Source organism: Ciconia boyciana, chromosome 1 (assembly GCF_034638445.1).
Source record: "Ciconia boyciana chromosome 1, ASM3463844v1, whole genome shotgun sequence".
Lineage (NCBI taxonomy): Eukaryota > Metazoa > Chordata > Aves > Ciconiiformes > Ciconiidae > Ciconia > Ciconia boyciana.
Genome location: NC_132934.1, coordinates 217,685,895 through 217,713,768, shown reverse-complemented (window position 1 = coordinate 217,713,768; position 27,874 = coordinate 217,685,895). Strand labels below are relative to the sequence as shown.

General features: G+C 46.3%; 1 protein-coding gene across 5 annotated transcripts in view; it reads left to right on the top strand.

Annotated features, from left to right (window-relative positions):
* Positions 1-27,874, top strand: part of GDPD5 (glycerophosphodiester phosphodiesterase domain containing 5) — a 181,211-nt gene that overhangs the window by 142,007 nt on the left and 11,330 nt on the right. For all 5 annotated transcript variants that reach the window (XM_072855468.1, XM_072855438.1, XM_072855447.1 and 2 more), the window contains 7 exons: positions 447-540; positions 4,205-4,350; positions 16,271-16,353; positions 19,594-19,744; positions 21,052-21,270; positions 24,754-24,911; positions 26,916-27,063. In XM_072855468.1, the coding sequence (XP_072711569.1) occupies positions 447-540; positions 4,205-4,350; positions 16,271-16,353; positions 19,594-19,744; positions 21,052-21,270; positions 24,754-24,911; positions 26,916-27,063 (999 nt within the window). The remainder of the gene's footprint in view (positions 1-446; positions 541-4,204; positions 4,351-16,270; positions 16,354-19,593; positions 19,745-21,051; positions 21,271-24,753; positions 24,912-26,915; positions 27,064-27,874) is intronic.

Genomic DNA, 27,874 nt, shown 5'->3' with positions numbered 1-27,874 from the left:
ATGAAGATACTAAACAAGTCCTGGTCCCAGTACAGACCCCTGAGGGACACCACTCGTCACCTATCTCCATCTGGACATTGAGGCATTGACCAGTGTTCAACTGGACTACAAGAAATTTAAAACTTGGTGGCACCAGGAGTCTTACTTGAATTTGCATGGTGTCTAAGGAGGCCTTTTCCAAATATCTGTTATTGGGTGAGCTCTTCCCCAAGAAGGGGTTTAGAGCTTTCCTGTTTTGCCTTCATAGTGGCCTGACTGCCAAAGGCAATGGTAGGGTTTGGAAGAAGAGTCGGCCAAAACAATGCAGGAGCCTGACGTAGGAATGGTGTGAAATCCAACTGGAAACAGAGTGGTCTGATGCACTATGGAGCCTGCAAGATCAATGAATTTGCAAGGTGCTGGGGTGTTTGTCATAATTTTTTCTCTCCTGTTCTTTTGTCTTGCAGGCCACAGCCCCTTTCTTGCACATAGGAGCACTTGCAGCGGTCACGGCCCTGTCGTGGTTGATAGCGGGGCAGTTTGCACGAACGGAGAAAGCCAGTGAGTACCACTCGTGTCCTTGTGTGGTGGTCAGGGGCTGGTGGGGCGTTGGGTCCTCCCGTTGGGAACCAGCTGGCAGGAGGCAGTGCTGGTTCCTTCCCTGGGCTCGGCAGCCTCCAGCTCAGCCATGCTGGGGAGGTGGATGCTTTCCTAGAGTAACGTGGCTGAAAGTGGAGTGGGTGATCTGGGGATGCATCCAGATCCCATGGCTGCTGCTTTGTGGTCAGAAGTGCGCCAGGGTTGGAGGTGAAAGGGCTGTTTTCAATGATGCAATGAATAAAAGCATCCAGACTTCCATCAATCTGCTTTGGAAAAAATAAATGCACCCTCCACAGCTAACGTGAAGTGTTCTTCTGCTCTGGATCCTATAAGCACTTCTCCCTTCCTCCATCTCCTTGGCTTTTGTTCACCTGCATTTCTAGGTGGATCTGGCTTTTGAAAGCCTTCGTGGACTTGTCGCTTGTGATGCAGTAGCACCCAGAGGGCTCAGTAGAGATCTGGTCACCTGATGGCTAGCTGCTTCCTTAAATGCACATTGAGACATGGTCACAGGTCTAAAGGAGAGAGTGGTGAAGGACACACTGAACCCAGGTCATCTTATTGATGGTCCTGTCCTCCGAAATAAGCTCTTCTGTGCATCTCCCCTGTCCCACCTCATTGCTGGGGGTCTCCCAAGCCTGAGCTGTTCCTCCAGGTTTTCTTGTGAAATAATTTGATCCTTCTGTGCCCTCAGAAGTGTTTTTCTTCAGGGCGTCCATGGATGTTCTCAGGTATTTGTGCCAGCTCCAGAAAAATTATTTTAATTGGTATTTAACCTGCAGCAAAATACAAGCCCTGGAAGGATTTGGCAGCACTTGCGAAAGACTTCCAAGAAGTGGGAGTTAAGAATGAGGAAATGGTGTCTGAAGATGGAAAGATTTTGATATCCAGAGAGACCTTTCAAAGAAAGAATTGCTCTGCCTTAATTTATAAATATGCCAATAAAGCTGTACCTGGTGGTTCTTAAATATGTCCTAGGATGTAATTAGGCTGCCAGTTGAGGGAGGATTTGTGGTTATGCCTAGAGCAGAGACTGCATGTGCTGCTTCTGAATTCCTCATACTTTTTCTCTTGCAGCTGAGTTCCCCGAAAATGGCTTTTTGTTTGTTTTTAATAAGCCAGGAAGCTGTTTTCCTTCTCTCTTTTTCTGCTCCTGGGTTGTTTTTTTTTTTTGTTTGTTTGTTTTTAAGGAAAAACATTCATCTCTTCTGTACCATTGTATCTTTTAAAGTTATTTCAGGGTCATTTTACTTGTGAAAGGTATCTTACCTGGAGGAGTTTACAGGCTTTTTGGTACAGATAGGTTTGACGTGGTGGTGTTAAAAATGGAAGATAAGAACTGAAATCTCTGTGAGAACCTACAGTCACTTGTAGTGGGAAAATAAGATTTCACTCACTAATAATAATCTTTTTGGAAATAACTGGTGCAGCTGCAGTCATTGGTGCAACGATCTGTTCTTGTCATTTTTGAGGCATGTGACAATCTTCAGCAACTGGCTTTTTTACTGAGCACATTTACACTTTTTTGTTGTTATTGTTCCCCCTGTGCTACTTTTTCCGAACCTGGAGAATAGAAGTTTCTTGAATAGCTACAGTGTTTTAAAAGGTAGTAGCTTGTTTTCAAAGCTTGCTTCTGAGGTCAGGTAGAAAACATTGGACTCAAAGCAGCCCTGGAAGCCTTGAATAGCAAATGGCAGTGTGAGAAACATGTTCTTCCAGGAGCCCAAACTAGGCTGGAGTGGTCACTAAGAGCAGGAGGAGTGGAGAAGGAAGGCTTGCGTCTAAATGTTGTTGTTGGTGGTGTCGTGTTGTAGAAAGTGGGCGATTTATCTATCCTGCTTGCTTGGCTTGGGTGGTCACCAGGAGAGTTTCTTCCATACAGACCATCCAACCTCAAATTGAACAGTATGTACTTTGCTTGAATTTCATGCGTGCATTTCATTTCGTTTTTTTGAGCGTGGTCGCAGTTCCCACATATACATGGCTAGGTGAAATCTTCGGCTCCATTTTAATGTGGTCTGTGACCCATCCTGGGCATCCTTTCCTTGTGGGTACAGTCCAATGATAAAAATATTTGGAAGCCCATGCATTTCACGTAGTGCTTGCCTTTAGTCTGAATCTGAGCTGTTTAATCCCTAAACTGCAGTACCAGAAAGGAAGGGACCAGATTCTTTGCACAGCCTGAGACTTTCCTGACAATTAGGCTGATTTTCAAAGCCTGGTTGGTGTGTGGTGTTCCTGGAGTGAGCAAGAATTGGGTCAGGATAATGTCCTATGTGCGTCTGGAGGTTTTGATGCTGGTAGTGCACAACTCCAGGGCACCGTACCTTTATGGTGCAGGACACAGCATGAACTCACTTAGCAAGGTGCCGTTCAGTTCCTTGAATGCTCTGTGGGTGATTGACATCTCTTCCAGAGAGGAGGAAAAATTAGCTGGCAAAGTTACTAGTGTTACTTTCTGGCTTGTAGTAACATGTTTGAATGAGGCTATTAGATGCTGGAAGCAAAAAGCAGTTTGTTTATGTGTGAAACAAGATCAGTTGTGGTCAGGACCAGAGCTGGTCTGTTCTCTTCTTCCCCTAATAAAAAAAATGCCTTCTCCATCTTGCTTCCATGGCAAATATTTGTTTTAAAGGGTTTTTTTGGAGGTTCTGCCTTGAGTTTCAAAGCCTTAATGAGTTTGAAAAATAAATAATAATAATAAAAAAAATAAATGAAGTCTTATGCTTTAATATCTGTGGTTTCAAGTGACTCCAAATAGCTCAGGAGTTCAAAGGTGCCTGTTGTTCTTTATAAGGCATACGCGTCTGTTGGGAACAAGGGGTGTTTCTGTTGTGCTGTCAGCACCTTTGAAAGATTCCCAGATACTTTGGACTTTGTGAGAAGTCACTGGTAGTCGGAAGCGGGAGGCTGAGGCATGGTGTGGGAGGCAGGACTGCTCATCCGGCCCCAAGCGCTGCAGCCAGCACCCTCGTCGCTGCATTTGCTGGTCCTGTAATATTGCTGCTTGCAGAGACCCTGAGGAGTGCAGCACCATCACAGCCCAAGGATTTATTTAAACACGTCCAACTTAATCAGTAAAACATTATTGCAAATGAACTCGGTTCTGGCTGGCACAAATCCTAATGCAGAAGCAGTTAAAGTGGAGTTACCCTGGCTGAAATGGGTGGTGTTGGTGAACCACCAATGTAAACACAAGTGATGTAAACCCAAGTGATATTAAATGCGCTGACATGGTGCCGTGACTTATTTGTAGATATGTTTAACTGGTGATCTATTTCTGCTGTCAGGCAGGGCAAAATTTGGTTCTGTCCTACCCAAAGGGCTGGAAATCAGCAGTGTTTTGGGCTACATTACTGGGACTTTAAGCAATTTGCCTAACTTTTTGTTTCACCAATAGAAAAGGAAGTGAAAACCTTCCTCAGGACTTGATTAGCTCAAAGAGATTTTTTTAAATAGAGTATGCTTTCCCCTAAACACAGAGCTTTGCTGTTGTACTAGGGGCAACGGCTGTAGACCAGTCTCTCCTATGGAGGAAGATGAAGGTGTCTTGACTTTGCTCCTGTGGTGTGAGGAGGTCAGGACCAACGTTTTCACCATCTCTCTCTCTCTCTCTCTCTCTCAGCTTCTCAGATGCTGATGTTCACTGCATATCTCGCAGCTGTAGTTGCACTTTACCTCGTCCCCCTCACCATCTCGTCCCCTTGCATAATGGAGAAGAAGGCTCTGGGACCAAAGCCAGCCATTATAGGTCACCGTGGAGCACCGATGGTGAGTAGTCTCACATTATTAGTACTGTGTCATCTGACTCTTCTGCCTGTGTAAAGGACGGTACCAGATCTGATGGTCTCCAGGGTGCTCTCCAGAGAATATATATGACAAATATAACTTTGAGGCACCCCTCCTAGCTAGAATTACTGTGGTGGTAAATCAGTGCATGAACTGAATCAAGTCACGCCCCAGATGTTCTAGATGCCTTACAAACAAAAGGGCAACCCTTGCCTTGCTCAGGGTGGTTTGTGCCATTGCATTTTTCTGGCTGCTGGTTCTGTTCTTTTGCTCTCCAGGCTTGGCCCTTGAGTTGCAGCAGTAGAAGTTTGTGATTTTTTTTATTTTTTTTTTAGAGGTTGAGGCTTAGTCTTTGTGTCCTTTGCAGGACCTCACCAGCACTGGTTAAACTCAGCTCACAGCAAGATGCCTTCAGTATGTGGCAATCTGCAAAAACAAACAAACAAGCTGTGCTGACCCTATATGACTGCATGGTAGTCTTGCACTGCAGGTCATCATGAGACTGCGTGAGGTGGTGAAACATTCCTGTCATCTGCCTCTGGGTAGACCTTGAAATCATAATCATATAGTCCTTTCTTCTCCAAGGTTTCTGGACATGTCCAGGCTAAAGATGGGGCGTGTTGGCTTGGGCACAGCCCTGGGCTCAGATAAAGCTGTCCTGTGGTGTTTGGTCTTACTCGTCTGGGTCTCTAGTTTGGGTGCTTCTGTACCTAGGCCTGTTGAATGGTTGCACCTCCATCTCTCTCTGCTGGTTGATTGACTTCAGACAAGATAGCATACTGCATTGTAGGCACTGGCCTTGCGAATGTGTTTTTGTGTGGTTTTTTTTTTTTTTTTTTTTTAAGGCATCCAACTAACTCTTTTGCTGACATTCAAAGCAGAAAAAATATCTGTATAGGCTGTCAGAACCTATTTGGCAGGCTGGAACGTGCTTGAGCTCCTCTCCAGGTTCAAGAGTGCGCACTAGCAGTTGGCTAGGTGAGATAAACACCTGTCATGACAGAGAAGTATTTTATTTTAGTTCTCTCTATTTTTAATGATTTCTTTCTTTAAGCAATCCCTTGAAATGCCAGCTTAATTTGCGTCACTCTTTTAACTATATTGCCTCTGTGGGTGATGGAATGAAGTTCTGGGCATGATAAATGCTTTTTCTTCTCCCACTGAGTTTGTACCAACCATGAAGGCCAGAATCAGCCAAGTGAGAACCTGGGCTCTGCATGCTTTCTACATGGCAGGAAATCACAAAATCTGTTAGGAGATTTTCTTCCTGTGGGGTTTCCAGGCCTTTGTGCCCTCTGTAGCCTTCTAAAGAAACTAAACAGCAGACAAATTCCTTCTATCGTCCAGCTAGTTTACATAAACCTTATCTGGAGCGAGACTCCCAGCAGAGACTTGGCCCTTTGCTTCGCTTCGCTTCGTGTTCTTCCTTGGAGCCAGCAAACACTCCTTGCAGTATGGAACAAACCTATCTGGGAAGATGCTGCTTGCATGTTAGGGTGCAGAGGGCTGCAAAGGTTGATCAAGAGCAGTGGTGGAGGACGCTCAGTGCTGCGTGTGGAACTGTGGCCCAGGTGGTGTTCAGCAGGGTACATCCCTCCCCTTCACCATTCCCGATACACAGAGCTGGTTGTCTGATAGCAGCAGACGGTTTGCTCTGAAGCCCACAGGAAGCAAGATCAGAGACTAGCAAGCTGTTCCAACCTCCAAGCAATAGTCTGCATGTCCCATGATGAGTTGGCAGTAGGTTTATCCAAGTGCTTTGCCTTTGCTGAATGTGTAGTGAGTGTCCTCCCACTGTGCTTTTGAATGGCAAAGCTGAGATGGGATAAGAACGATGAGGACCAGAGAGAGGTGGTCAAAACTTCCTTCTGTACTTCCATCTGTGCTCAGCTTTTCACTCTATCAAATGTCACCCTGAGTTTGAAGAGCTCCACCTACAGTGCAAGTCCTCAGGTTGTGCCAAGTCATATCTGCTTGGAAACGAATGATTTTAAAGCCTTACCAGAAGGCATTTTTGCTAATAGTGTCTTGTTTCACAGGGCTGCTTGTTACGCTTTTGCTGTTGAACCCAACTGTATGTAGATTTAGTTTGGAGAAATGGCCAAGTGGAGCTGGGGAGGAGGAAATAGCCCAGAGAAGAGTCTGGAGACTGGGCTGTAGGACACAGACATCCTCCCTTGGGCAATGTCAAGATCAAAAGTCTGCAGAGCCTGGGAGTTTGGGACCTGAGGTGAAACTAGATCTAGTGGGACTGGAGATGATAAAAAGCAATGCAATATTTGCCTTCAAATCTCCTGAAGCAAGACAAATGTGATTTGCTGTGCAGACAAACATGCTCTCTGATAGAGCCTGATAGCTGGTTGCTTCGCCCGTCTGGCAGGACTGGGTCCGTAATATTGCATTTGCATGTCCAGTGCTCTTATACTAGAAAGACACAAATACAACTGAGTGCTCTTCTGACTAAAGCGAGCAAAGGAGATCTGTGGGATGGCTGAATCACACAGAATCGTATAGGTTGGAAAAGACCTTTAAGATCATCGAGTCCAACTGTAAACCTAACACTGCCAAGACACTGCCAAGACTATAAAACCACTACCCCATGTCCCTAAGCACCTCATCCAAACGTCTGTTAAATACCTCCAGGGATGGCGACTCCACCACTTCCCTGGGCAGCCTCTTCCAATGCTGGACAACCCTTTCAGTGAAGACATTTTTCTTAATATCCAGTCTAAACCTCCCCTGGCGCAACTTGAGGCCATTTCCTCTCGTCCTATCACTTGTTACCTGGGAGAAGAGACCAACCCTCACCTCTCTACAACCTCCTTTCAGGTAGCTGTAGAGAGCAATAAGGTCTCCCCTCAGCCTCCTTTTCTCCAGGCTGAACAACCCCAGTTCCCTCAGCCGCTCCCCATCAGCCTTGTGCTCCAGACCCTTCCCCAGCTCCATTGCCCTTCTCTGGACACGCTCCAGCCCCTCAATGTCTCTCTTGGAGTGAGGGGCCCAACACTGAACACAGTATTCGAGGTGCGGCCTCACCAGTGCTGAGTCCAGGGGAACAATCACTGCCCTAGTCCTGCTGGCCATGCTATTTTTGATACAAGCCAGGATGCCATTGGCTTTCTTGGCCATCTGGGCACACTGCTGGCTCATATTCAGGCAGCTGTCAACCAGCACCCCCAGGTCCTTCTCTGCTGGGCAGCTTTCCAGCCACTCTTCCCCAAGCCTGTAGCGTTGCATGGGGTTGTTGTGACCCAAGTGCAGGACCCTGCACTTGGCCTTGTTGAACCTCATACAATTGGCCCCAGCCCATTGATCCAGCCTGTGCAGGTCCCTCTGTAGAGCCTTCCTACCCTCAAGCAGATCAACGCTCCCACCCAACTTGGTGTCATCTGCAAACTTACTGAGGGTGCACTCGATCCCCTCGTCCAGATCATTGATAAAGATATTAAACAGAACTGGCCCCAACACAGAGCCCTGGGGAACACCACTTGTGACCGGCCACCAACTGGAGTAAACTCCATTCCCCACCACTCTTTGGGCCCGGCCATCCAGCCAGTTCTTTACCCAGCAAAGAGTACACCTATCCAGCCAGTTTCTCCAGAGAATGCTGTGGGAAACAGTGTCAAAGTCTTTACTGATGTCTAGATAGACAACATCCACAGCCTTTCCCTCATCCACTAGGTGGGTCACCTTGTTGTAGAAGATCAGGTTGGTTGGTTCTACAGCTGAAGACGCTTGTTGTCCTGAAATAAAGGATTTGCTAGGGACGTGGCATATGGTATATGGGGCAAAAGGTGGTGAAATGGAGAGTTTCCTAGGAAAGCTGTAAATGTGTGAACTTCCTGAAGGATACAGTACTGAGCGATACTGATCCACCAGTGCATGCAGCCTGCTCCTCAAACAGGGGCAACGATCTTCCTTTGCACTCCAGAGCCTGCTTTCCTCTGTGTACGCACACACCCTGTCTCTCTTCTCTTGTCCCTTTAGGACTTTTAAGAGCAGCATTTATAGCTTCTGTGTGAGTGCGACTCAGCTGCTGTCCTTGTTCTGTGGAGGAAAAAAAGTGAGGAACAGAGGCCATATGGCTCATATAATTTGTCTTGAAACACTGGAGGAGGGAAAAAGTCCTTGCATTTTAAGTAGCAAGAGAAAATCAGAAACCATCCTGACATCTGTACCTAGATGAAACGTGGCTTTTTGCAGTACAGGAGAGCTGCTGGTTCCGCACTGGCTGACCATTTGTATGTAGCGGTAGTGCTCCTCCAAGCAATGTCCCTTTGGCATCATCCTGTTCCCCTGTGAGCTTTAATTCACTGCTAGAAAGGCTCTTCTGCATGACTCCTGTCTTCCCTTGCCTAAATGTCATCCAGTCATACCCACTTTTCGCTATGCTAAATGTCCATTCCCATCAGGGTGCTATCTGAAAACCTTTTCTCTTAGCAGGTGTTTAGTTAATCAATCAGTTTCTTTTCAAAGGCTCTTTTAAAATGAATTATTCAGTCTCCAGATCTGTTTCTGTCCTTCCTGGACTCTCATCAGGAGAGCATCAGGGTCGTGGCAGCCATGTTCTGGGAACTGAGGGCTCCAGCCCTCACTTGATGTCTGTTGGTTTGAAAGGGTCTTGCCTGATGGGTACAGGAATCGTCTGACACCCCAAAACATGAGATGGGGTTCTCTGTAAATTTTGAATGTTAATATGTTAAACTTTTCAGATGGTTTTATGAGTAGGTGTCTGTTGTCTTTGGTCTTCCATCTTTTTTTATTCTTCTTACAGAAATCTAGTTGCATTTTGTCTTCAATGGCAATAGACTTGACTGTCTTCTCCCTGTGATGGTAAATATGCCACTTATGCTGAGGATAAGCCAAAACAAGGGTAGAAGGTAAAAGCTGGGACCACATCTGAGATGGAAATGAGGAACTTCATCCAGTAGGACACCAACTTCTACTGCCATTTGCACCTTTAAAGTCTTCTCCCAAATGTCTTTCCTCACATGGTGCTTCAGGTTGAGGCAGGTTGTCTTTGCTTTTGGGATCTGAAGAAGGTGCTGTCCATAATGTTGAACCCTACTTGCTTTTAGGTTGCTAGTCCTAAATGTATGTTCCTTATAAGAATAATTAGGCCCATCATGATGATTTTTCATCTCAGATTGAAGGTAAATCACCCAAAGGATTAATAATAGCAAGGACTTATTGAGCAAGAGCTGTATCTGTCTCCTTGGAAACCTTCATGAAGCCTGGAAACTCACCTCCCGTTACTGGAACCAAAAAGGTACTGGTTGGTCTAAAAACAATCAGGCTAAACCTGCGGAAACCATCCAAGTACGTCGGAGACAAGAGCAGCTCTTGATTTCAGAGCTGGAGGCTACAAATAGCATCGAAATAAACGCTTTTGGTGAGCCACCCGTACAGCTGGTTTTCAACATGTCTTAACAGCACTGAGAAAGACTGCGCCGAAACAGCTGTCCGTGTGCCGCGAAGCATGCAGCGCTCATGCCATTGGGCTCCTTCCTGCATGGCAGACGATGCCCATCTCCTTGCTGAGCGCAGGCACCGCGCTGGGAGGAACATTTTTCAGCAGTGCTGACTCATTGGCTTTGTACAACTCCAGAGTGGAAAAGTACCCATTGCTGGGACAAAGTACCTTGGTGGGCAGCCAACATTTAATTGCACGTAGGATTTGCCTGTTGGGTTACTGCATGGGAATGTTTTGCCTTGATAGGGAGCATGTTATGCTGTTCCCAGGAAAATTCCAGCAAATATGGCATTGCACTTGTGGAGGTGTATGGTGTTTTTTGGGTTTGTTTTTGTTCTTGTTTTTGGTTGGGGGTTTTTTTGACACCTGGTGGTGAAGCCTCCAATATATGTTGGTGTTCTCACAGAGATGATTTTTTTGTCATCTTGTAGTGCCAACTATTGATAGAAACAGTAATGAAGACTTCTGGTTGGGACTGTGGCTTATTGGAGAGCTTTCAGCTAATGAAGAAGAACTGGTGATTTCTTTCTGTTGCCTTGGGGTTTTGGTTTTCTTGGTGGTTTTGAGGGCCTTTATTTCATTTTATCTTGGGTACCAAAACTTTGCAACCACCTATTTGGGATGGCTTTGTTTTTTAAAGGCTCTGAAGTGCTTTGGTCTGTACTGCTTGTGCTGCTGAAATCAAGAAGCATTTGGTTTGCTGTACATCTTATGCACCCCCACCTATTAAAAATATGGCCAGTTAACCTCTCTGCTGGTCTGATCGATAGTAACAAACAATCACAATTAGCATCTTCTGTCAGACCTGGAGAAAGGCTTGTATTCACTGAAATAAATCTACGTAGGGTTAGCTAGTCTTTCATTAAATCAAGCTTCAGCTTTTTTTGTGTGCAGTACAATAATAATGAGGTCTCATCTCCTGTATCTAGTTATTAAATCCCTGATGGCTTTTTGCTTATGAGTTTATTCTGTTGTCCAAGGCAATACTTTTCTCTTTTTGTTTTGCACTTTTTCCCTTCCTTTCAGTCTAGTTGAGCTGTTTCCCGAAGCACTGGATATGGATGCTCTCTAAAATACCTAGAATTCCTAGGTATTTGTAGTGAGGTGGGTGTCGGTCTCTTCTCCCAAGTAACTAGCGATATGACGAGAGGAAATGGCCTCAAGTTGCATCAGGAGGGGTTTAGATATTAGGGAATTAGGAATTAGGATATTAGGAAAAATTTCTTCACCGAAAGGGTGGTCAAGCATTGGAAGGGGCTGCCCAGAGAGGTGGTGGAGTCACCATCCCTGGAGGAGTTCAAAAAACGTGTAGATGTGGCACTTCGGGACATGGTTTAGTAGGCGTGGAGGTGTTGGGTTGACGGTTGGACTGGATGATCCTAGAGGTCTTTTCCAACCTTAATGATTCTATGATTAAAGATACATTTTATTTTATTTTTTAAACAGTATTGTTATTGCCACATAGTGACCTGGCATAGGGACACTAATGCTGAAATCAGCGTACTTGGCAGATCCCACACTAAGCCCCATACAGGGAACTTCCAAAGGCCATCTTTTTACATGAAGAAAAATGCCATTTTTCAGGTATCACCCTAATTATGCCTTGTGTTTTTAGTCCAATTATTGGCTTATGAGGAGATTGATACTGGAAAGGAAAGATAAGGGAGGGAAAACTAAAAAAATTTAAAACTATGCTCATGTTTCCAAAAGGATGAGAAAATATCCTTAAAGCTTGTCGATGAAGCAAAGACCAAATCATTCGGTGCAGCTCAGCACACGATGCCAGAAGTGTGCAGTGGCTGCAGTTTGGAACAAATTTGGTGGTTCTGTGCAAGCTTCTTTGTTAGCCTCCCCAACATGCAAATGATGCAGTGATTTTTTTGTTGTTGTTTTTGAAGGCCTGGCAAGGTGGCTAATTAGGGAAAAATACAGTGTAGCGATGTCCAACTGTAGCAAAACTATGCTGTTCTAACTAGCACGCTTTCATAATCTTCGTTAAGGAAGGTCCAAAGCTCTTGACGCCATTTGAAAGCATTTGCAATTGACTTCTAAGCACAAAAATAGTCAAAATAAGTTAATTCATGGGTAATTTTCTAGAAATGACTTGCTGCATCTCTGTAGTAGGAAGAAATTAATAGTAGCCTGATTTTTGCAAGGGATGAGCCTATCAAACCAAGTGCGAAGAGAAGGAACAGCTTCTAGAAACCCTGCACGGGGTCTGTCTGTGGCTTTCAGTGGATGTTGGCATGGTTTATATAGGACAAAGGTTTTGGAGTGAAATCATTGCTTTGTGCCCCAGGGCTTCCTTCACTTCAGCACTGGTTTCTTAAGAAATTTGTTGTGTCCAGTTGCACTGGATCACTGCAAACCTGGATTTGGGTTTTCGACATAACGTGCCTGAATGTATTGTACCAAGGAGGAAAATCCATCAAAGAAACTGGGGGGAGACAGAGAGAAATACAAGCAGAAAGATTATGCATTTATTTAGTTCTTGCAGTTTTGCTGTAATACTTTTTAAAGAAATCGGCACTAATCTCAGCAAGTAATTTCTGTACCAGCAACTGTCCCACTTGGATGCATGTCTGCCTTAAAAATGCTGAATTTAGGGCTTCAGCTCCCTCTTTCTTGGAGGGAGACAGAGACAGGCTGGGATGGTGGAAATATCTCTTACTCATATTCTCCCTTTTCACCAAAAACTCACATATGAACTCCTGGTACAGAGAGATCCCACATCCAAAGTGGTGCCAGGGGAACCTCTGGGAATAGGCAGCATCTGATTTTAGGGGGCAGGGTTAAATTTGCTTTCCTGGCTTTCCGATTGACCTTTACTGGGTTATGTCATTAGTGTGAGTGGCTTGTTCAGTCCCCTCAAGGCTAGGATTGTCCTAGAGGTTTAGAAACCGGGGAGGACATCTTTCTGCGTCGATGATGGACTCATTTGGAGATGCAATTATTTATTTCAGGGTGACTGGCTCTGGCCAGGTTAGGAGCTTACGCACCACGTGCTCACAAGAAGATGACGTCTTTGCCTGGAAGGTTTATAATCTACTTTTCAAAAGCTTCTGACAGACAGAGAATCGGGCGGTCAAGTAATAGCATTGTGGTGTTACAGAGACTACTCGGCACAAGCCATCATGAGGCACGGTGTTACGGAGAGCACTTCTGCTGACGTCCGTGCTGTTTGCTGATTCAGAGCAGCCAGAGATGTTCATCCATCTGTGATGCTCTTCAAGAGGATGCTCTTCACTTCTAGTGGTGGTGTGATGAAGATGACATTACAGCTCCTAAGTGTGTACTTGGATGGTCAGATCTTAAGTGACAGCCTGTCCTTAGAACAGTTTTAAAATGCTGCTTCCTCTGCATGGCTGCAGTTTTCAATACAGACCTGGCCAGAGTTTTGTAAGTTTATTTAACTTCCGTTTGGCATCAAATTCCTGGGAAAGGAATGGATATGCCTTGTACCTGAGCAGCCGCATGCAGCCCCGGTGGAATCCAGTTAAGTTTTGCCTTTTGTGAAGGGTGAAGCATGGTCTGCAAGCTCTGTAGGGGCTAGAGATGAGATGGGAGTGGGATACTCCACTCCTGGGGTTGAGATCGTCTCTCCATGGGGTTAAGCTCAGTGGCATCTGTCTGAGTGCTGAGGATGGGACAGTCACAGTGTGCTGAGTTTTAAAACTCAAAGAAAATCTCAGTTTTTAACTCACTGCAACCTGTATTTTAGCAGTGCCCCTAAGATGCACGAACATCACTACTATCTTTACATGGCCAAATTTGTCCAGCCTGGCAAACAGAAATCCCCTCCCCAAAAGGCTGTTTTCCTGTTTGGCTTTCATCTGTTGCTTCTGCATGCAGTCTCACCTCTGTCTAAATTTGCTTTTCCCCAGTCCAGCTGATGGAGGCTCTTACATATTGACTTGTCACCTCAAATCTGTTTGGCTCTGTGTTTCCTTCAAACGCCTCCAGCAGTGGAGGCTGGGACTCCTGCTCCTTAACCTAAAGTTAAGTCGTCCTCTGCGTCTCAAACCAACTGCATCGCAGGAGGGCTGGGGTCCAAGCAAGGCTTGACCCTGGCCCTGCAGAAACTGAAATACACTGAAAAGAGGCAGAAAGCTTTTTTAATCTTGTTATCAAACAGCAGAGCCTGTGTCCTCTCTGGGTTAGGATTCTGCTGTGCCAGAGTTTGGTGTACAGGTAAGACACAAGAAGACCTTGGTCATGCTGATCCATCTCTACAGAGGTGGAATACTGTTGTAGCCACACTCATTTGCCTTCATTAGCCCCGATTCATGTAATATGAGCTCTTCGTTGTGTAGGTGGGCAACAGCAGTGTTGCCCTGCCCTTGTCGAAGGGTTTTATGTTGATTGCTTAGTGGAGGTAGTCCAACGTGCCCTTTCCAGTCTCCCTTAGCCTGAGAGATGATTTACAACTCAACACACTTTGGCTTTCTATTCTTTGTATGCCCACATCCCTGGCGAGACTGCTTATAGGGGCGTGGGTTCAGCTGCTGCTTGAAGTGGTGTCACATCTTGAGCTGGGACTTGCATTGCATCCACCCAGCAACCCTTCCTGACTTTGGTGGTCTTGCATCACCCTTTGGTTTCTCTAGTTCAGCCGTCTCTAGTTTGAACACTACACACTTTATTTCCTTGTGATTGCTGCAGTCTCCAAAAGCAAATATTGAGCATTACCCTGCAGAGAGAGGATCACCTTGCAATGTTATCCTGAGGAAACCTGAGCTACTTGCGGGGGGGGGTAACCCGAGATGCTGAAAGCAACCCAAGGAAATGGAGCAGGTCTGCCTGGATGGGATCTCTAGATCTTTATGTGGCTGCTGCTCCCTGCTGACAGCTCTGGGCATCGTGAATATATTGCAAAAAGCTCTTTCAGCTCGACCTTGCATGACCCAGCGCTGGGCTGTGCAAGAGGGTGTGATGGGGGCGTTGCCTCTGTCTCCTAGACAAGTCAGGCTTTGATTGGGAGCTTTTTTAGGAAGATAACGTGCCTCTGTGTTGCCTTTGAACAAAAGGAAAAATGAACGAGTGTTGAAGCGTGGCTTGAGCCAGAGGAATTCAGTAGAGAGATACCGGAGCTATGTGAAGGTTGTTGCTGACGCTTGGTCTGATTATTTTACCCCAAAGCTTTGCTGACCTGAGCGTGTAAAGTCATCAGCTAATAAGAAAACAAATGATTCTCAGAGACACCTTAAACTCTTGAGCAGTTTTTTGTATTTATTGTGCATGGTGCTTGCATGGCGCATTTAGGCCTTTATTCTTAATTATTCCTCTTTCCAAACCCTGAGTAATTCTTGAAAAGCATGGGTTGTGAACGCTCATTGTGTCTTGATGGGAACTTAGTGATCCTGGTGGCAGCAGAGATGAGTGGAGAACCAGGATGTTACAGGTGCTCTAAACCTGAAAGCAAAATTGGAAAGAGAAAATGATTTTTAAAATAGCTTTATTCTGATGTGCTTGTGTTTCAGTGCAGAAAACTTGCCAGTTTTTTTCTCCTTAGTTGTCTTTTTTTTTTTTCCTGGTCTGCCTGTTGTTGGTTTATGGACATTTTTGGGGCTAGCTATACTGTACTGGTTTTGTAGAAAAACAAAGTGTTTGTCTTCACACTGTATTGTTTTTAAGCAAACCCAAATTCTGTTACCATCTGCTCCATTCAACAGGAATGAATTTGAAATAAAATTTGAGTCCTTATCTGTGATAGCCATAGTGATAAATTTTCCAGGCTTAAGGGTATTTTTTAAAAATTGTTGTTAAAGCTAACTAGAACATCTGTTATTAGAGAAATCATCTGATTTTTAGACTGAGTAATAGATGACTTCATTGAATGAGTAGATGTGGAAATAAAATGTGTGCTACAGAACCTGTGATCTAGTTGTTCTCCATGGTATGGATAATACCCTCGTTTATGGACTTTCTTCTTTCTATAATGGCATTGTAATCACTGTTTGCATAGAAAAGTAGGAGAATGAAGAACTGTTAAGGTGTTTTAGATAGCTCTAGATATAACCTGTGGATAGAGAATTGGCATCACATTAACAATCACTTTCTGGGGATCTCCAGCAAGCCATTGTTTGGGGGACCACGCAGATCTCTCATACACTAATTTTGCACCAGACCTCGAGCTAGCCAGGTTTCTGGTTATTGCAGGTCATGATAACTCTGCATTGAACTCTGACCCGTGCGTGAAAGAACATTAGTGGAGTCAAATGTATTGGTCATCTTCAAACTTCAGTAAGATGCAATTCTGCCTGGGGGACGCTGGTACTCTGGTGTAACTGGCCACTATGTAATCTGCAAAACAAGATTGTTTTGGCTCCCTAATATTTCTAAACCTTCCTCCCAGCATCCTCACTGACACTGCTTCGTAAACTTTTCCACTTACTACTAGTCCCTCATTGCTCTTTTTTACCCCCATAGTTGGCACCAGAAAACACTCTGATGTCCTTCCAGAAGGCAGTGGAGCAGAAGACGTATGGAGTCCAAGCTGATGTAGTACTGAGGTAAGCCAGTGTGCTGGTTGGTCTGAGACTCTGTGGATGGCCCAAACCATGCTGGAGGGTCTTTCCTATCTGGTGTGTGTCTGGTTGTTACGGCTTTTTCCTATTGAAAAGGGCTCTTGTGGTGAACGTATCTGATAACTCCTAGCTGTCTGCATTTGTTTTGCACAGATGCTACTAATTGTTTCACTGAGATGATGATTAAAGGTGAAGTTGTCCAGGTGGGGGAACCTGGATACCTTTGTCATGAAACTAATCTTCATTTGCAGGAAGACTGTAGTTTGTCCTAGAGCTTGCTTTATTGCAGTGAAACACAGCACCTGGTTTCTAGCCTGGCTTGAAGTCAGCTGGCCTTGGGAAGAGACAGAACCGCTTATATGTGACTTTTGCTGGGATGACCCAGGTGCAGAGAGAGCGGAGATCCCAAACTGGCTTCACTGCACTGCCAGTCTTCAAGAGGGTTTTTACCAGCTTTGCAAAACCGTCACAAGAATTTAGCAGCCCAGGAGTAAGCCCTTTCTGCTCCTCCTCCCCTCCCTCGCATGTCACTAATGCTGAGGGAAGGAGGAACCCGGTGATACTGTTGACTGTCAGAAAGCCGTTCCTGGCAGGCAAATGTTGAGCTGAATTGACGAGGCCAATTGAGAGAGGATTTAGAGAGGGTTGTTTCAAGAACCGTGCTTTTTCCAGGAGTTTGGCTATTCTTTAATATTCTTGTTCCTTTTCTGAATTGTGTTTTTTCGCATGTGTTACATAGATGTGCAAGAGGGCAGAAGTGGCATGAAGGGAACAGTAACGCCTTATCTTGGTGATCCCTCAGTTTGTCTCAGTTCCAGTTATAAATACAAGAAAGGCTCAAAGCTGATATTTTCTTTTTTCCCTGACTGCTTTGGAGCTTGGTGTTGATGGAAAGATATTTTTGCCTGGTGAAAGATGGGCTTCTGAAGTTTAATTGTTGGGGTGCTTTTTTGTTTTTTGTATAATTGTTTGAGAGCAAATGATATAAAAACTAAAGGAATTTCTTCCACCTAGGGAGTGGAAGGTCATCGTGGAAGGATGAAAGATGAATTGGGATGTTTGCAATACAATTCTTCTTTCAAAAATCAGTTCATTAACTGTTGTGGAAGGACAACTACTTGATTGTCCACACTCACAAATGAGCACTCAGCTCATGCGGTGGCTGAATTAGTGGCTTCCATTAGCACTGGCCAAGAGGAGAGGTGGACTCCAAGAACTTTCCATGTTGCCACTCATCAGCTATCCCAGAGGAGCACTCCAAGCATCCATAGCTTAAACAATGCCTTTGATGGCCTAATTATCTGAGGCCCCCTCTGAGACCCAAGTGTCTTTATGAAAAGAGGACTCCATTGACCTTCAGACCAAAAATTGAGCTGTCAATACAGCTGGCAGCAACTTTGGCAAGAGTTTGCAGCACAACACCCTGTGCTGTCCATATCCCTTTGGAAGATGCTCTTTGTGCCTGTGGCTCGATGGGCCCGCTCCACCTGGGATGTCCCCATGTTCCTCTAGGCACATATCAGCCATGAGTGGGCTGCTTGGACATACACTCAGACCTATCACATCCTGCTCCCTACCCATTACACACCCCAAACTGGGTGGCCCTGGTTACAAAGCCAACTTTGCTTCAAACAGCAGGAGCATAGTATCACTGTGTGTTCTCCTCTCATTTTCTACCTCCTCCCACATCTCGTCTTCTAAAGCTCTGCTTTCTGTCTCTGAATTATTTTTTCAAACCTGTGCCTCCTAATACATTGTGGTTATCCATGAGTAGTGCTGAGTGACTCCGTAAGGGGAAGGATTAGACAGGAGGGAGCAAATGTTAAGTGCCCCATAGGATTTCCGCGCTGTGGTTAAGGCTTAGCAGTATCTGATGATGCGCTGCTATGCGATGTTAAGACTTGAGCTCCTATCTCCCTGAAACACTCCACACTCTTAATTCTGCAGTTGCTTAGCATATTTTCTTTTTTTTTTTTAACTGTATTTATAAAAAACCCTTCTGATTGCAGCAACATAGTGTGCTGCTGAGCATGGTATGGCTGTGTCAGCACGTTGCTTTGGGTTGGGGGGGAAGTAGTTGGCACAGTGCACGCTAGAAATAGCAAATAAAGATGCCAGTGACCTTTATGATAAGGGCATTCTGCAGGCAATGGTAAAGCTGAGGCAGCATTTGCTCCATCATCTAAAATTGTTTTTTGTTTTCCCTCTATCTCTGGGGGTGAGTGCTCTGGGTTGTCTCCTAATTCAAATGGGGTTTGTATTTTAGCCCCATCTTCTTTCCAGACTTTATGTGAGTCTCCTATTATGAAGATGGGCTCCTTGATTTGGAAAATGTCATTATAATCAGGCTGGCTGTGCTGGGTTCATCTTGATTTCTGAGTGCAGACAACTGTCCCCCTGCCCTTGATAGAAACTGTCACTGCACTGTATGGTGTTACCACTGATCCAGTCACAGAAAATTGGGCTGGAAGAAAGTTTAAAGAGCTTTTTAGGTTTCCCAGAACCATTGTTCTGTAATATCTAGGTGGCTTAAAAACCACAGGGCATGCATTTGGCTATTTAGTTTCATCTGAGAGGCGGGTTTTCTTTAAGATGCATGAACTTAACAACTCATGTGAGTATAGCTTTTTCCTGAAACCAGTTTTCGATTGGAAAAGGCAATTTCAGAGCAATTTTGGTAGCTTGGAGCCCTTGCATCTTGCTGAAAGCCTGTGAACATTAAGTACCCATATAGTCTGAGAGCCTTTGAAAATCTTACTCATCATCTACTATTAACAATTTGAGAATAGTTTGTGTGTGTGTCTGTGCATACAGGGTATGGAAAACCTCTGAGCTACAGAGGGGAGCTACAGACATTGCAGAAAGCTTTGGTTAGCGTGAGCGTTCAGGGTGGGTGTTCTTGTCCAAGCTACCAGAGTTTGGCACTCTAGAGATTTTTGAAGGGGTAGTGGAGTGGTGAGGGAGGGAAGGATGGATGGATAGGGCTATGTCAGCATTTAAATGACTGCAAACATCTAGCAGGTATCTAAAAGACTTTTTCCTCTCGGTGAATCTTATTTCAACTGGTCTTGGGGATGCTGGGGATGTGTTAAGCTGGTTGAGATTTTCACTATGATTTTGATGTGAAGCCATGAGAGAGGCTGGGGTGGGAATGGGCATTTCACTAGTACTGTGTACGTGGTGGTGCACCTCCAGCTGTAATGGGGCCTCTGACTGTCTTTGCAGCTATGACGGAGTGCCGTTTCTGATGCATGACAAGACACTCAGGAGAACAACAAACGTGGAGGAATTGTTTCCAGAGCGGGCCTACGAGCACTCCTCCATGTTCAACTGGACCGACCTGGAAAAGCTCAATGCTGGAGAGTGGTTCCTACAGGTGCGTACGGCCATGGAGAGGGTGTCCTGGAGCCATGGCCGCCAGAGGAAAGCTCATGCCTAAACCCTCTTTCAGGTGGAGAGGTGTAGATCCATCTCCTCAGTGGAGTGGTCTGAAGTGCAGCTGGACCAAGAACCCATGAACCACATTTAGTTCTGTCCTCTACTAAACTTAGACTTGGTCTAAAAGACTTGTTGTCTTTCTGTGCCTCTTCCACCACCTGGAAGAAGGGGCCTTAATGCCTGATTGACACCACAAAGAACTTCAAGACCCCCAGGAGGGGGAATATGATTTTAAAGAGAAGGGAAAAGATGGTGTGTTATATGCTGTTCCTTTAATTTACTTTTGGAGACAATTGTCTTTACAAAGAAAAAGCAAGAAATTCAGCCTTTGAAGTCCAGGGTGGGAAGAATTGCTGTGGGATGGGCTTGACCCATCCTTTGGCATGCAGCCAGGTTGCAGGTGGGATTTCTTTTTGCCAAGCTGCTCTCCGGCCAGTGGCCGTAACCTTCTTGAAGAGCATTATCTGTGGTCTGGAAGGAGGGCTGCAGCACTCTGGCACACTCATGCAAGCTTGAACGTGGCTTGCTGAGGCATCGCTGCAGTGATGCAAGCTCAAATACCACTTTCACGTGCCTCCTTGGAGCTTTCTGGGTGCTTGCTTGGTGGAAGCCTGAAGCCACCATAGCTTCACTGCTATTCGGATCTGAGCTGGTCTGGAGATGTGATGGGGATATATATGTATTACAGCTGTGTGTGCTGCTACATAGAAACTTGGTTGGCATGCAGATGTGGTTGTGGGAATGCAGGGAAAACTGCTGCTTGCCAGATGAGTAGGGCCAAGACAGCAGCTGGAAGGCTGCTTTTTGGGATGTACTTTGAAGCAGAGTCATTCCTGAATGTCCTTAAGTTAGGAGCCCATCTCTTCCAACAGCCCATAGCTCCTGTCTGATCACTCTTAGTTATATAATAGCTGGTCCTTTTTATTTTTGGATTCTGAAGAATTCTTGGTGATCATGTACATAGTGTGATAAAGTACATTTTTTTAGCTTAATAACTTGGAAAATTACATTACTGCCATATAGCTCTGCTGTCCCCCTGAAAATGGGGTGACCTGCCCAGCACACCTTGCTCTTGGTGACCTCCCCTTGGGTAAGGAAACTGAGGCACCGAGCTTCAGCAAGCTGCAAGAGGGTCATCAAGCGTAGCTGCCAGCTGTTGCCAAGGTGGGAGAGAAAAGGGTCTTCCCCTGTATGGGAGGAGTCTGGGCTTTGTAGCACTAATGTCAGGATGTGATTTGCTTTCAGAATGACCCTTTCTGGACGGCCAGGTCTCTCTCAATGTCTGACTACTTGGAAGCTGCCAACCAGTCAGTCTGCAAGCTGGCAGATATGCTAGAGGTGATCAAGGACAACACATCGCTCATCCTGAACTTCCAGGAGCTGCCACCAGCTCATCCTTACTACAGCACTTACATCAACATCACCCTGGAAACCATCCTGGCATCGGGAATTCGGCAACAGGCTGTGAGTTCTGTGGGGTTGGTGATGTTTCCAAAATTGCCCTCCTTATGGGTTCCCCGAATCCTTGAGTGTCTTATTTGATGCATTTGAACACTTGATTTGAAATGTCACTTCATGCCAAGAAGTCATGCTGGGGAAGACTATGCCTCTAGGCTGGTGGTTCCAGAGGCTTGGTAGCATCTTGGACTGTACTCATGGTAGTATAGCTAGTAGATGGAGGAAAGTGATTATTCCCCTTACTCAGCAATCATGCGTTCAGTGTGGGGTTCACCAGTACAAGACAGATGTTGATAAAGCGGGTAAGTCCGGAGGGAACTGAGTCTCTTCATCCTGGAAAAGGAAAGACTTTGGACAGCTGCTGTTAAGGTCTCCCCAGTACCAGCAAGGAGGTTGTTGAAAAGTTGGACTGAAGCTCTTCACTGAGCTGCATGTCAGGAGCGTGGGAGACAGTGGTCATAAATTGAAACAGGAGAGGTTCCCGCTGGATATAAGGAAACTAGTTTTCCCTGTGAGTGCAGGCAAGTGTTGAGACAGACCTGGAAAGACTGAGGGATCTCCATCCTTGGAGCTTTTCAAGACCCGACTAGACAAAGACCTGGGCAACCTGGTCTAAAATCAGTAATGGCCCTGGTTTGTGTTGGAGTAGAGATCTCCTGAGGTCTCTTCCCACCAAGCGATTCGGTAAGAGCGTTGGACACGAGAAGAGGCTGAGAAGTGGAGGCCACTTGTGTGCAGCAGGGAGCCCTTCCTCTCCCTCTGACTCCTTGTTTTTAAGTAATTGTAGTGGGCTCACCCTGGCTGGATGCCGGGTGCATACCAAAGCCGCTCTATCACTCCCCTCCTCAAGAGGAGAGGAGAGAGAAAATATAAAGACAGGCTCGTGGGTCGAGATAAGGACAGGGAGAGATCATTCACCAATTACTGTCAAGGGCAAAACAGACTCGACTTGGGGAAAATTAATTTAATTTATTACCAATCAAATCGGAGTAGGATAATGAGAAATAAAGACTAAATCTTAGAACACCTTCCCCCTACCCCTCCCTTCTTCCTGGGCTTAACTTCACTCCCGAATTCTCTACCTCCCTCCTCCGCAGCAGCGCAGGGGGACGGGGAATGGGGGTTGCGGTCAGCTCATCACACGTTGCCTCTGCCGCTCCTTCCTCCTCAGGGGAGGACTCCTCACACTCCTCCCCTGCTCCAGCGTGGGGTCCCTCCCACGGGAGACAGTCCTCCATGAACTGCTCCAGCGTGAGTCCTTCCCACGGGCTGCAGTTCTTCATGTACTGTGCCAGCGTGGGTCCCTTCCATGGGGTGCAGTCCTTCAGGAACAGACTGCTCCAGCGTGGGTCCCCCACAGGGTCACAAGCCCTGCCAGCAAACCTGCTCCAGCGTGGGCTCCTCTCTCCATGGGGCCACAGGTCCTGCCAGGAGCCTGCTCCAGTGCAGGCTCTCCACAGGGTCACAGCCTCCTTCGGGCACATCCACCTGCTCCGGTGTGGTGTCCTCCATGGGCAGCAGTGGATATCTCCTCCACCGTGGACCTCCATGGGCTGCAGGGGGACAGTCTGCCTGACCGTGGTCTTCACCATGGGCTGCAGGAGAACCTCTACTCCAGCGCCTGGAGCACCTCCTCCCCTCCTTCTTCACTGACCTTGGTATCTGCAGGGCTGTTTCTCTCACATATTCTCACTCTTCTCTCCAGCTGCAATTTTGCAGGGGTTGTTTGTTGGTTTTTTTTTTTTCCCCTCTTCTTAAATACGTTATCCCAGAGTCTCTACCCCTGTCGCTGATGGGCTCAGCCTTGGCCAGTGGCGGGTCCATCTTGGAGCTGGCTGGCATTGGCTCTATTGGACATGGGGGAAGCTTCTAGCAGCTTCTCACAGAAGCCACCCCTGTAGCTCCCTGGGTACCAAAACCTTGCCATGCAAACCCAATGCAGTAATCCTTCTGCCTGGGCTGAGCAGCTGTTTCAGCCTAGAGTCAGCTTCTTCTCGGACAAGAAATGGTATCCTGGAGCTGCGGGGTTTTCAGCAAAAGGAGGTCTATGTATCTGCAGAGGTCTCTTCCAGACTTTCATTTCTGCCCTAGAATTGTCCTTGCTGGGTTATGCCAAACATTTTGATTTCCAGCTCTGAGCGGTTGCAGGCAGAGCCCAGCCAGCCTTGTTAGCTGTGTCCTCTCTGACCACAAGGTATAGAGCTTCACCCAGCCCATCAGGAGCTCCCTCTGATGCAATGATCTCTTCTGGAGGGACAGCACCACTTCCTATGTGTCAGAAGGGCAACCAGACCTGGGGACTCTGGGTGTCCCTTGGAAAACTTCTCTTCTTGACCTGTCTAGGGAAGGAAATCTGGTCCTTTCACTTGTCCTGTGCTCTCCCTTGAATATGGGCTGGTGAAAAATAGCGTAGTAGGGCTGGCAAGTGGAATGACTACATCCCTTGCAGCTCAGATGTTTTATCTATACCAATTAGGTGCATCTGCATGCACAGACAAGTTTAGCACTGGCTTGTGCAGTGATGGGCCCAGGAGGGAACAGAGTTATTTTTAACTTCAATCTGTCTTTCTAACGACTGACACTGCCACCCAATTTCCAATTAACTCCGTGGCTGCAGTGACAGTGTTATCCACAAGCCTCTGCCAGCTTGGCTAGATCCAAAGGAGGACCATGCTGTCGTCTCCTTGGATATTGGAATGGAGAGAAGGAGAAAAATAGAGAAAGCATAGATGTGGGGTTGTAAATCGATATTTCTCACCCAGGTTTTATGGTTCCCTATTGAAAATGCATACGGCTGCATCTGTGCTGCTCTGATGCTTTGGTAGATGAGTGTCACTGAGTTATTAAATATGGGTTAAAGCAATGCAATGCCCAGTGGTACTGCTGAGATCATATGGTTGGGCCCAGCCTCTGCATGGCACAAGCCATAAAACTGCCCAGCTTGGTTCCTGCAGCCACTTTACATCTGGCAGCTGAGCATGTTAACAGTAATTAATTTGACATGCTTTTAAAGCGTGGTATGAACTTAGGGAAATCCTTGCCCTGGGTTGGAGTAGATGTAGCCCTGATAAGAGGGTGATTAAAACTAGTCTTTAGCATGGGATCATGGGAGGCTTCTCCTGTGCATCCTGTCTGCACTGCCAATTTTATGTCCTTAGTTCTCTTTGTGCCCTGAACTGGGCAGGGAGGACAGGTTTTCAAGGATACACCATGTCTCTTCTCAGGATCCCTTGGCCTGATCTCTTTGTATCTCAACCCTTTTCACCTCTAAGATTTTGCGCGTTACAGCCCTCTGGGCTTTCGACAATCCTGAAATGTATTTGAATAGAGACGTGGGAGGCTGTAAGTGTCTCCTGGACAATTTGTATGACAAACAAGGCAGTCTCTCATGTGATTTTGCATCTGGCTTGGTGTAAAGTGGCTGTCTTGTGTCACCAGCTTTGTGAACAGTCTTTGCCGTAGCCGTCCTCTGTCTTGCTCCCTCCACAGGTGATGTGGCTGCCGGACACGGAGAGGCAGCTGGTCAGACAGATTGCGCCGGGTTTCCAGCAGACTTCTGGCCTCAAGCTGGACGCAGAGCGCATGAGGGAGAAGGGCATTGTGAAGCTCAACCTGCGTTACACCAAGGTCACGAACGAGGATGTCAGGTACGGCTTTCTGTTTGGACACTGCGTGATAGCCCACATGCTCCATGGCAGGTATCCACAGCTCTGTGCATCCTTGCTAACCTCATGCCCTGTGTGCACCCCTGGCTCAGCAGCATCTTTTCTGATCATCCCAGGCTGTTTTATCTGCACAGAGTTGTCTTTTCAGATGGACTTAGTCTTGAAAGCTTGAGCTGTGCAAGCTTGTCTCTACCCATCACCCAGAATCCAGGCTGTTCCCAGGAGCACACAGTTGACTCTAATAACTCTACATATTAATTCAGTATATGATGATCCTTTTTGAAATACAAAATATATGAATCGGCTGATTCTTATTACACTGTCAGCTCTGGAAAAAGTGAAGGCTTTTCACACCGAGTACCTCTGAGTGCTCTTTCATCCTCATTAGCAGCTGCCCTTTGCTTCTGTTCGTCTGCTCCAGAGTTGCTACCACAGAATTTTGATTAGTCCAAAGTCTGGATATGCTTTCAGAAATTTCTCTTTGCAGAGAATTCACCTGATTCATTATTGTCCTTTGTCAGCTATTTAGACTGGTCAAGTCTCCTCTTTAATGAGATTGGCAGCATGGGGTTCCTCTCCTTCTGCTTGAGCCTGTATTTGAACCATACAGCGTGTTAGCTCCTGGCTTTGCCCTCTTCTCGGAACGGCAGATTGTCTCCAGTAGAGCTTTTCTATTTTTTTAGAGTTGAAATCTTTTCCCCAAAGAAATACTTGAAAATGAAACAGGTTTGCAGAAGAAAAATGTCTTCAAAGGAGCTGTTTTACTGTAGGTTTGGGCTGGAAGTAGAGAAGAGCTGAGCCTGCAGCTGTCTGAGAGCGTGGTCCTATTTAGCGTAATCCAGTGGTGTCCTTCTGGGGCTGCCAGCAATTGGTCTAGTTGCTCGCCCTTAAAACAAAGTCTGTGCTTTACCTGCAGGATAATTCCTGCCTCTTTTCCCCCTGGTCTCTTTGCTCCACCTCATGGAGAGGACCGTATGCCAACTCTCTCATCTATCCCAGCTCATCAACCCCAATCTCTCATCGATCCCACCTCAGCTGTCTTCAAAATCAGACCTGCCACCTGAGTGTTTCCTGAACCCTGAAGGCCTTGTGGCGCCCACTCAAATGTTGCTGCAGTCCTGTAGCACGATCCAGAGCAGGCTCAACAAGCCCTGGTATAACACAGTTTCCTCAGTCCCCCCAAAAATCAGCATCTGGATGTAACATTGCTGCGACCACCTCTGCCTTTGAGAATCCCTTAGCCTTTGGAGCAGCTTGATCATGTTGTGAGCTCTGAGATGTCCACATCTTGTACAGTGGCTTCCCACCTCAAAGCGCTTTGCTGATACTGAATTGCAAGGATTAATCTCTGTGCTGCCCATGCAAGGGAGATTAGTGATGCTTCTGCTTCGTAGATAAGGAAACAGAGCAATTTATGCAAATCGTATGGGTACAGGGAGTCCGCTATCAGTGCTTGGTTTGTTGCTGACAGCTCTTGTACCCCAGCTTGCAGTTTTAGCTTCTTTGAAAATGACCTCAGGAGACTGAAAGCTGTAACTCTGCGACCGTCCCCAAAACAAGGGCACGGGAGTTGTAGGAATTGATGTCGGAAATGCAGTCTGGCAGTTTTTAATTAAGTAAATTGCCAATGAAGTGTTACAGGCATCTGAGCCAGAAGTTAATTTTACATCAACATGATGAGGCGGTTGTTAGAAAAACATGACGTGCCCATCATTCGTGAGGAAGTATCTGAGATGGGCTGTGGATTGGGTCAGATAGCATCCAAGAGGTGAAGAAAGCTTTCAAGTTCAAACCACTTGATTGCAATGCCCTTGGGTTGCTTATGAAGTGACTGTGCCCTGTTAAAAAAACCTATTTCATACAATTCAAACCCAATAAATCTAGCCGTGATTACAGCGGTGGTTGATGGCAAGAGCTCTCCTCTTGGAGATGAGGGTCTGATGTTCGCTGGGGGACTCAGATTTCACCCTGTCTGTCTCCTGGCAGGGACTACACCGTGGCGAACCTGAGCGTGAATCTCTACACTGTGAACGAGCCCTGGCTATACTCCATCCTGTGGTGTGCCGGCGTCCAGTCGGTCACCTCCGACAGCTCCCACGTCCTTCGCAAGGTGCCTTTTCCCATCTGGCTAATGGTAAGCACGATGCCTGGGAAGCTGCTGTGAAACCCCTGGAAGGAAGGGGATGCAGTGGAGGGGTGTAGAGGTGGCTGTTGACCACTCCAGCCATGTGTCTAGTGGGTTTCTCCAGGAAGGTTTGGTTGGATTCAACGTGCTATTGGGCTTGAGGGTTTTCACCCTCTGTGTGCCTGAGCCCTGAGATGGTAACGGATCAATGTTTCTCTTGCATAATCCCTTCCTTCAGATGGCCTCGTCTCTCCTCGTACAGGGTGTGGGAGCCTTGGAGGTTGTGTTGCATGTCCCATTTAACCCACATGATTTTCCCTTTTTCCTCTGATGGAAAAACACCTTTCCAGACCTGCTGAGCAGCTGTTAGAGTTGCAGGAGAATCAGGTACACAGGTGAACCAGCAAACCTGGCTTCTGTGTTTCAGGCAGGCTTCAAAACTAGCTTTTTGCCTACTTTTAATACCAAATGAGGACAAGTGTTACCTCTGGCTACCCCATTGCCGGACAAGGAACAACCAGAGACCAAAGGTAGCCCCCTTACCCATCATATTAGCCAGTAAACTCTCTGAAAACTCTGCTAGCACTTTGGGTCTCTGAACCAAACAGAAATATTCATGTTGGAGTGGAAGGAAAATGACGAAATAGTTGCATCAAAGGATTCCCAAAACAAGAGTTCAGCTGCCGAGGTGTAACTGCATGTGATGGAGGGGCTATTTTCTGATTATAGATCCTGTCAGGGGTGGGAGAGGAGGCAGCTGTTTTACCTGCTGCTCTGGCAGATTTCTTGGGAAAGGGGAGAATAAGATGAGCACAAGGAG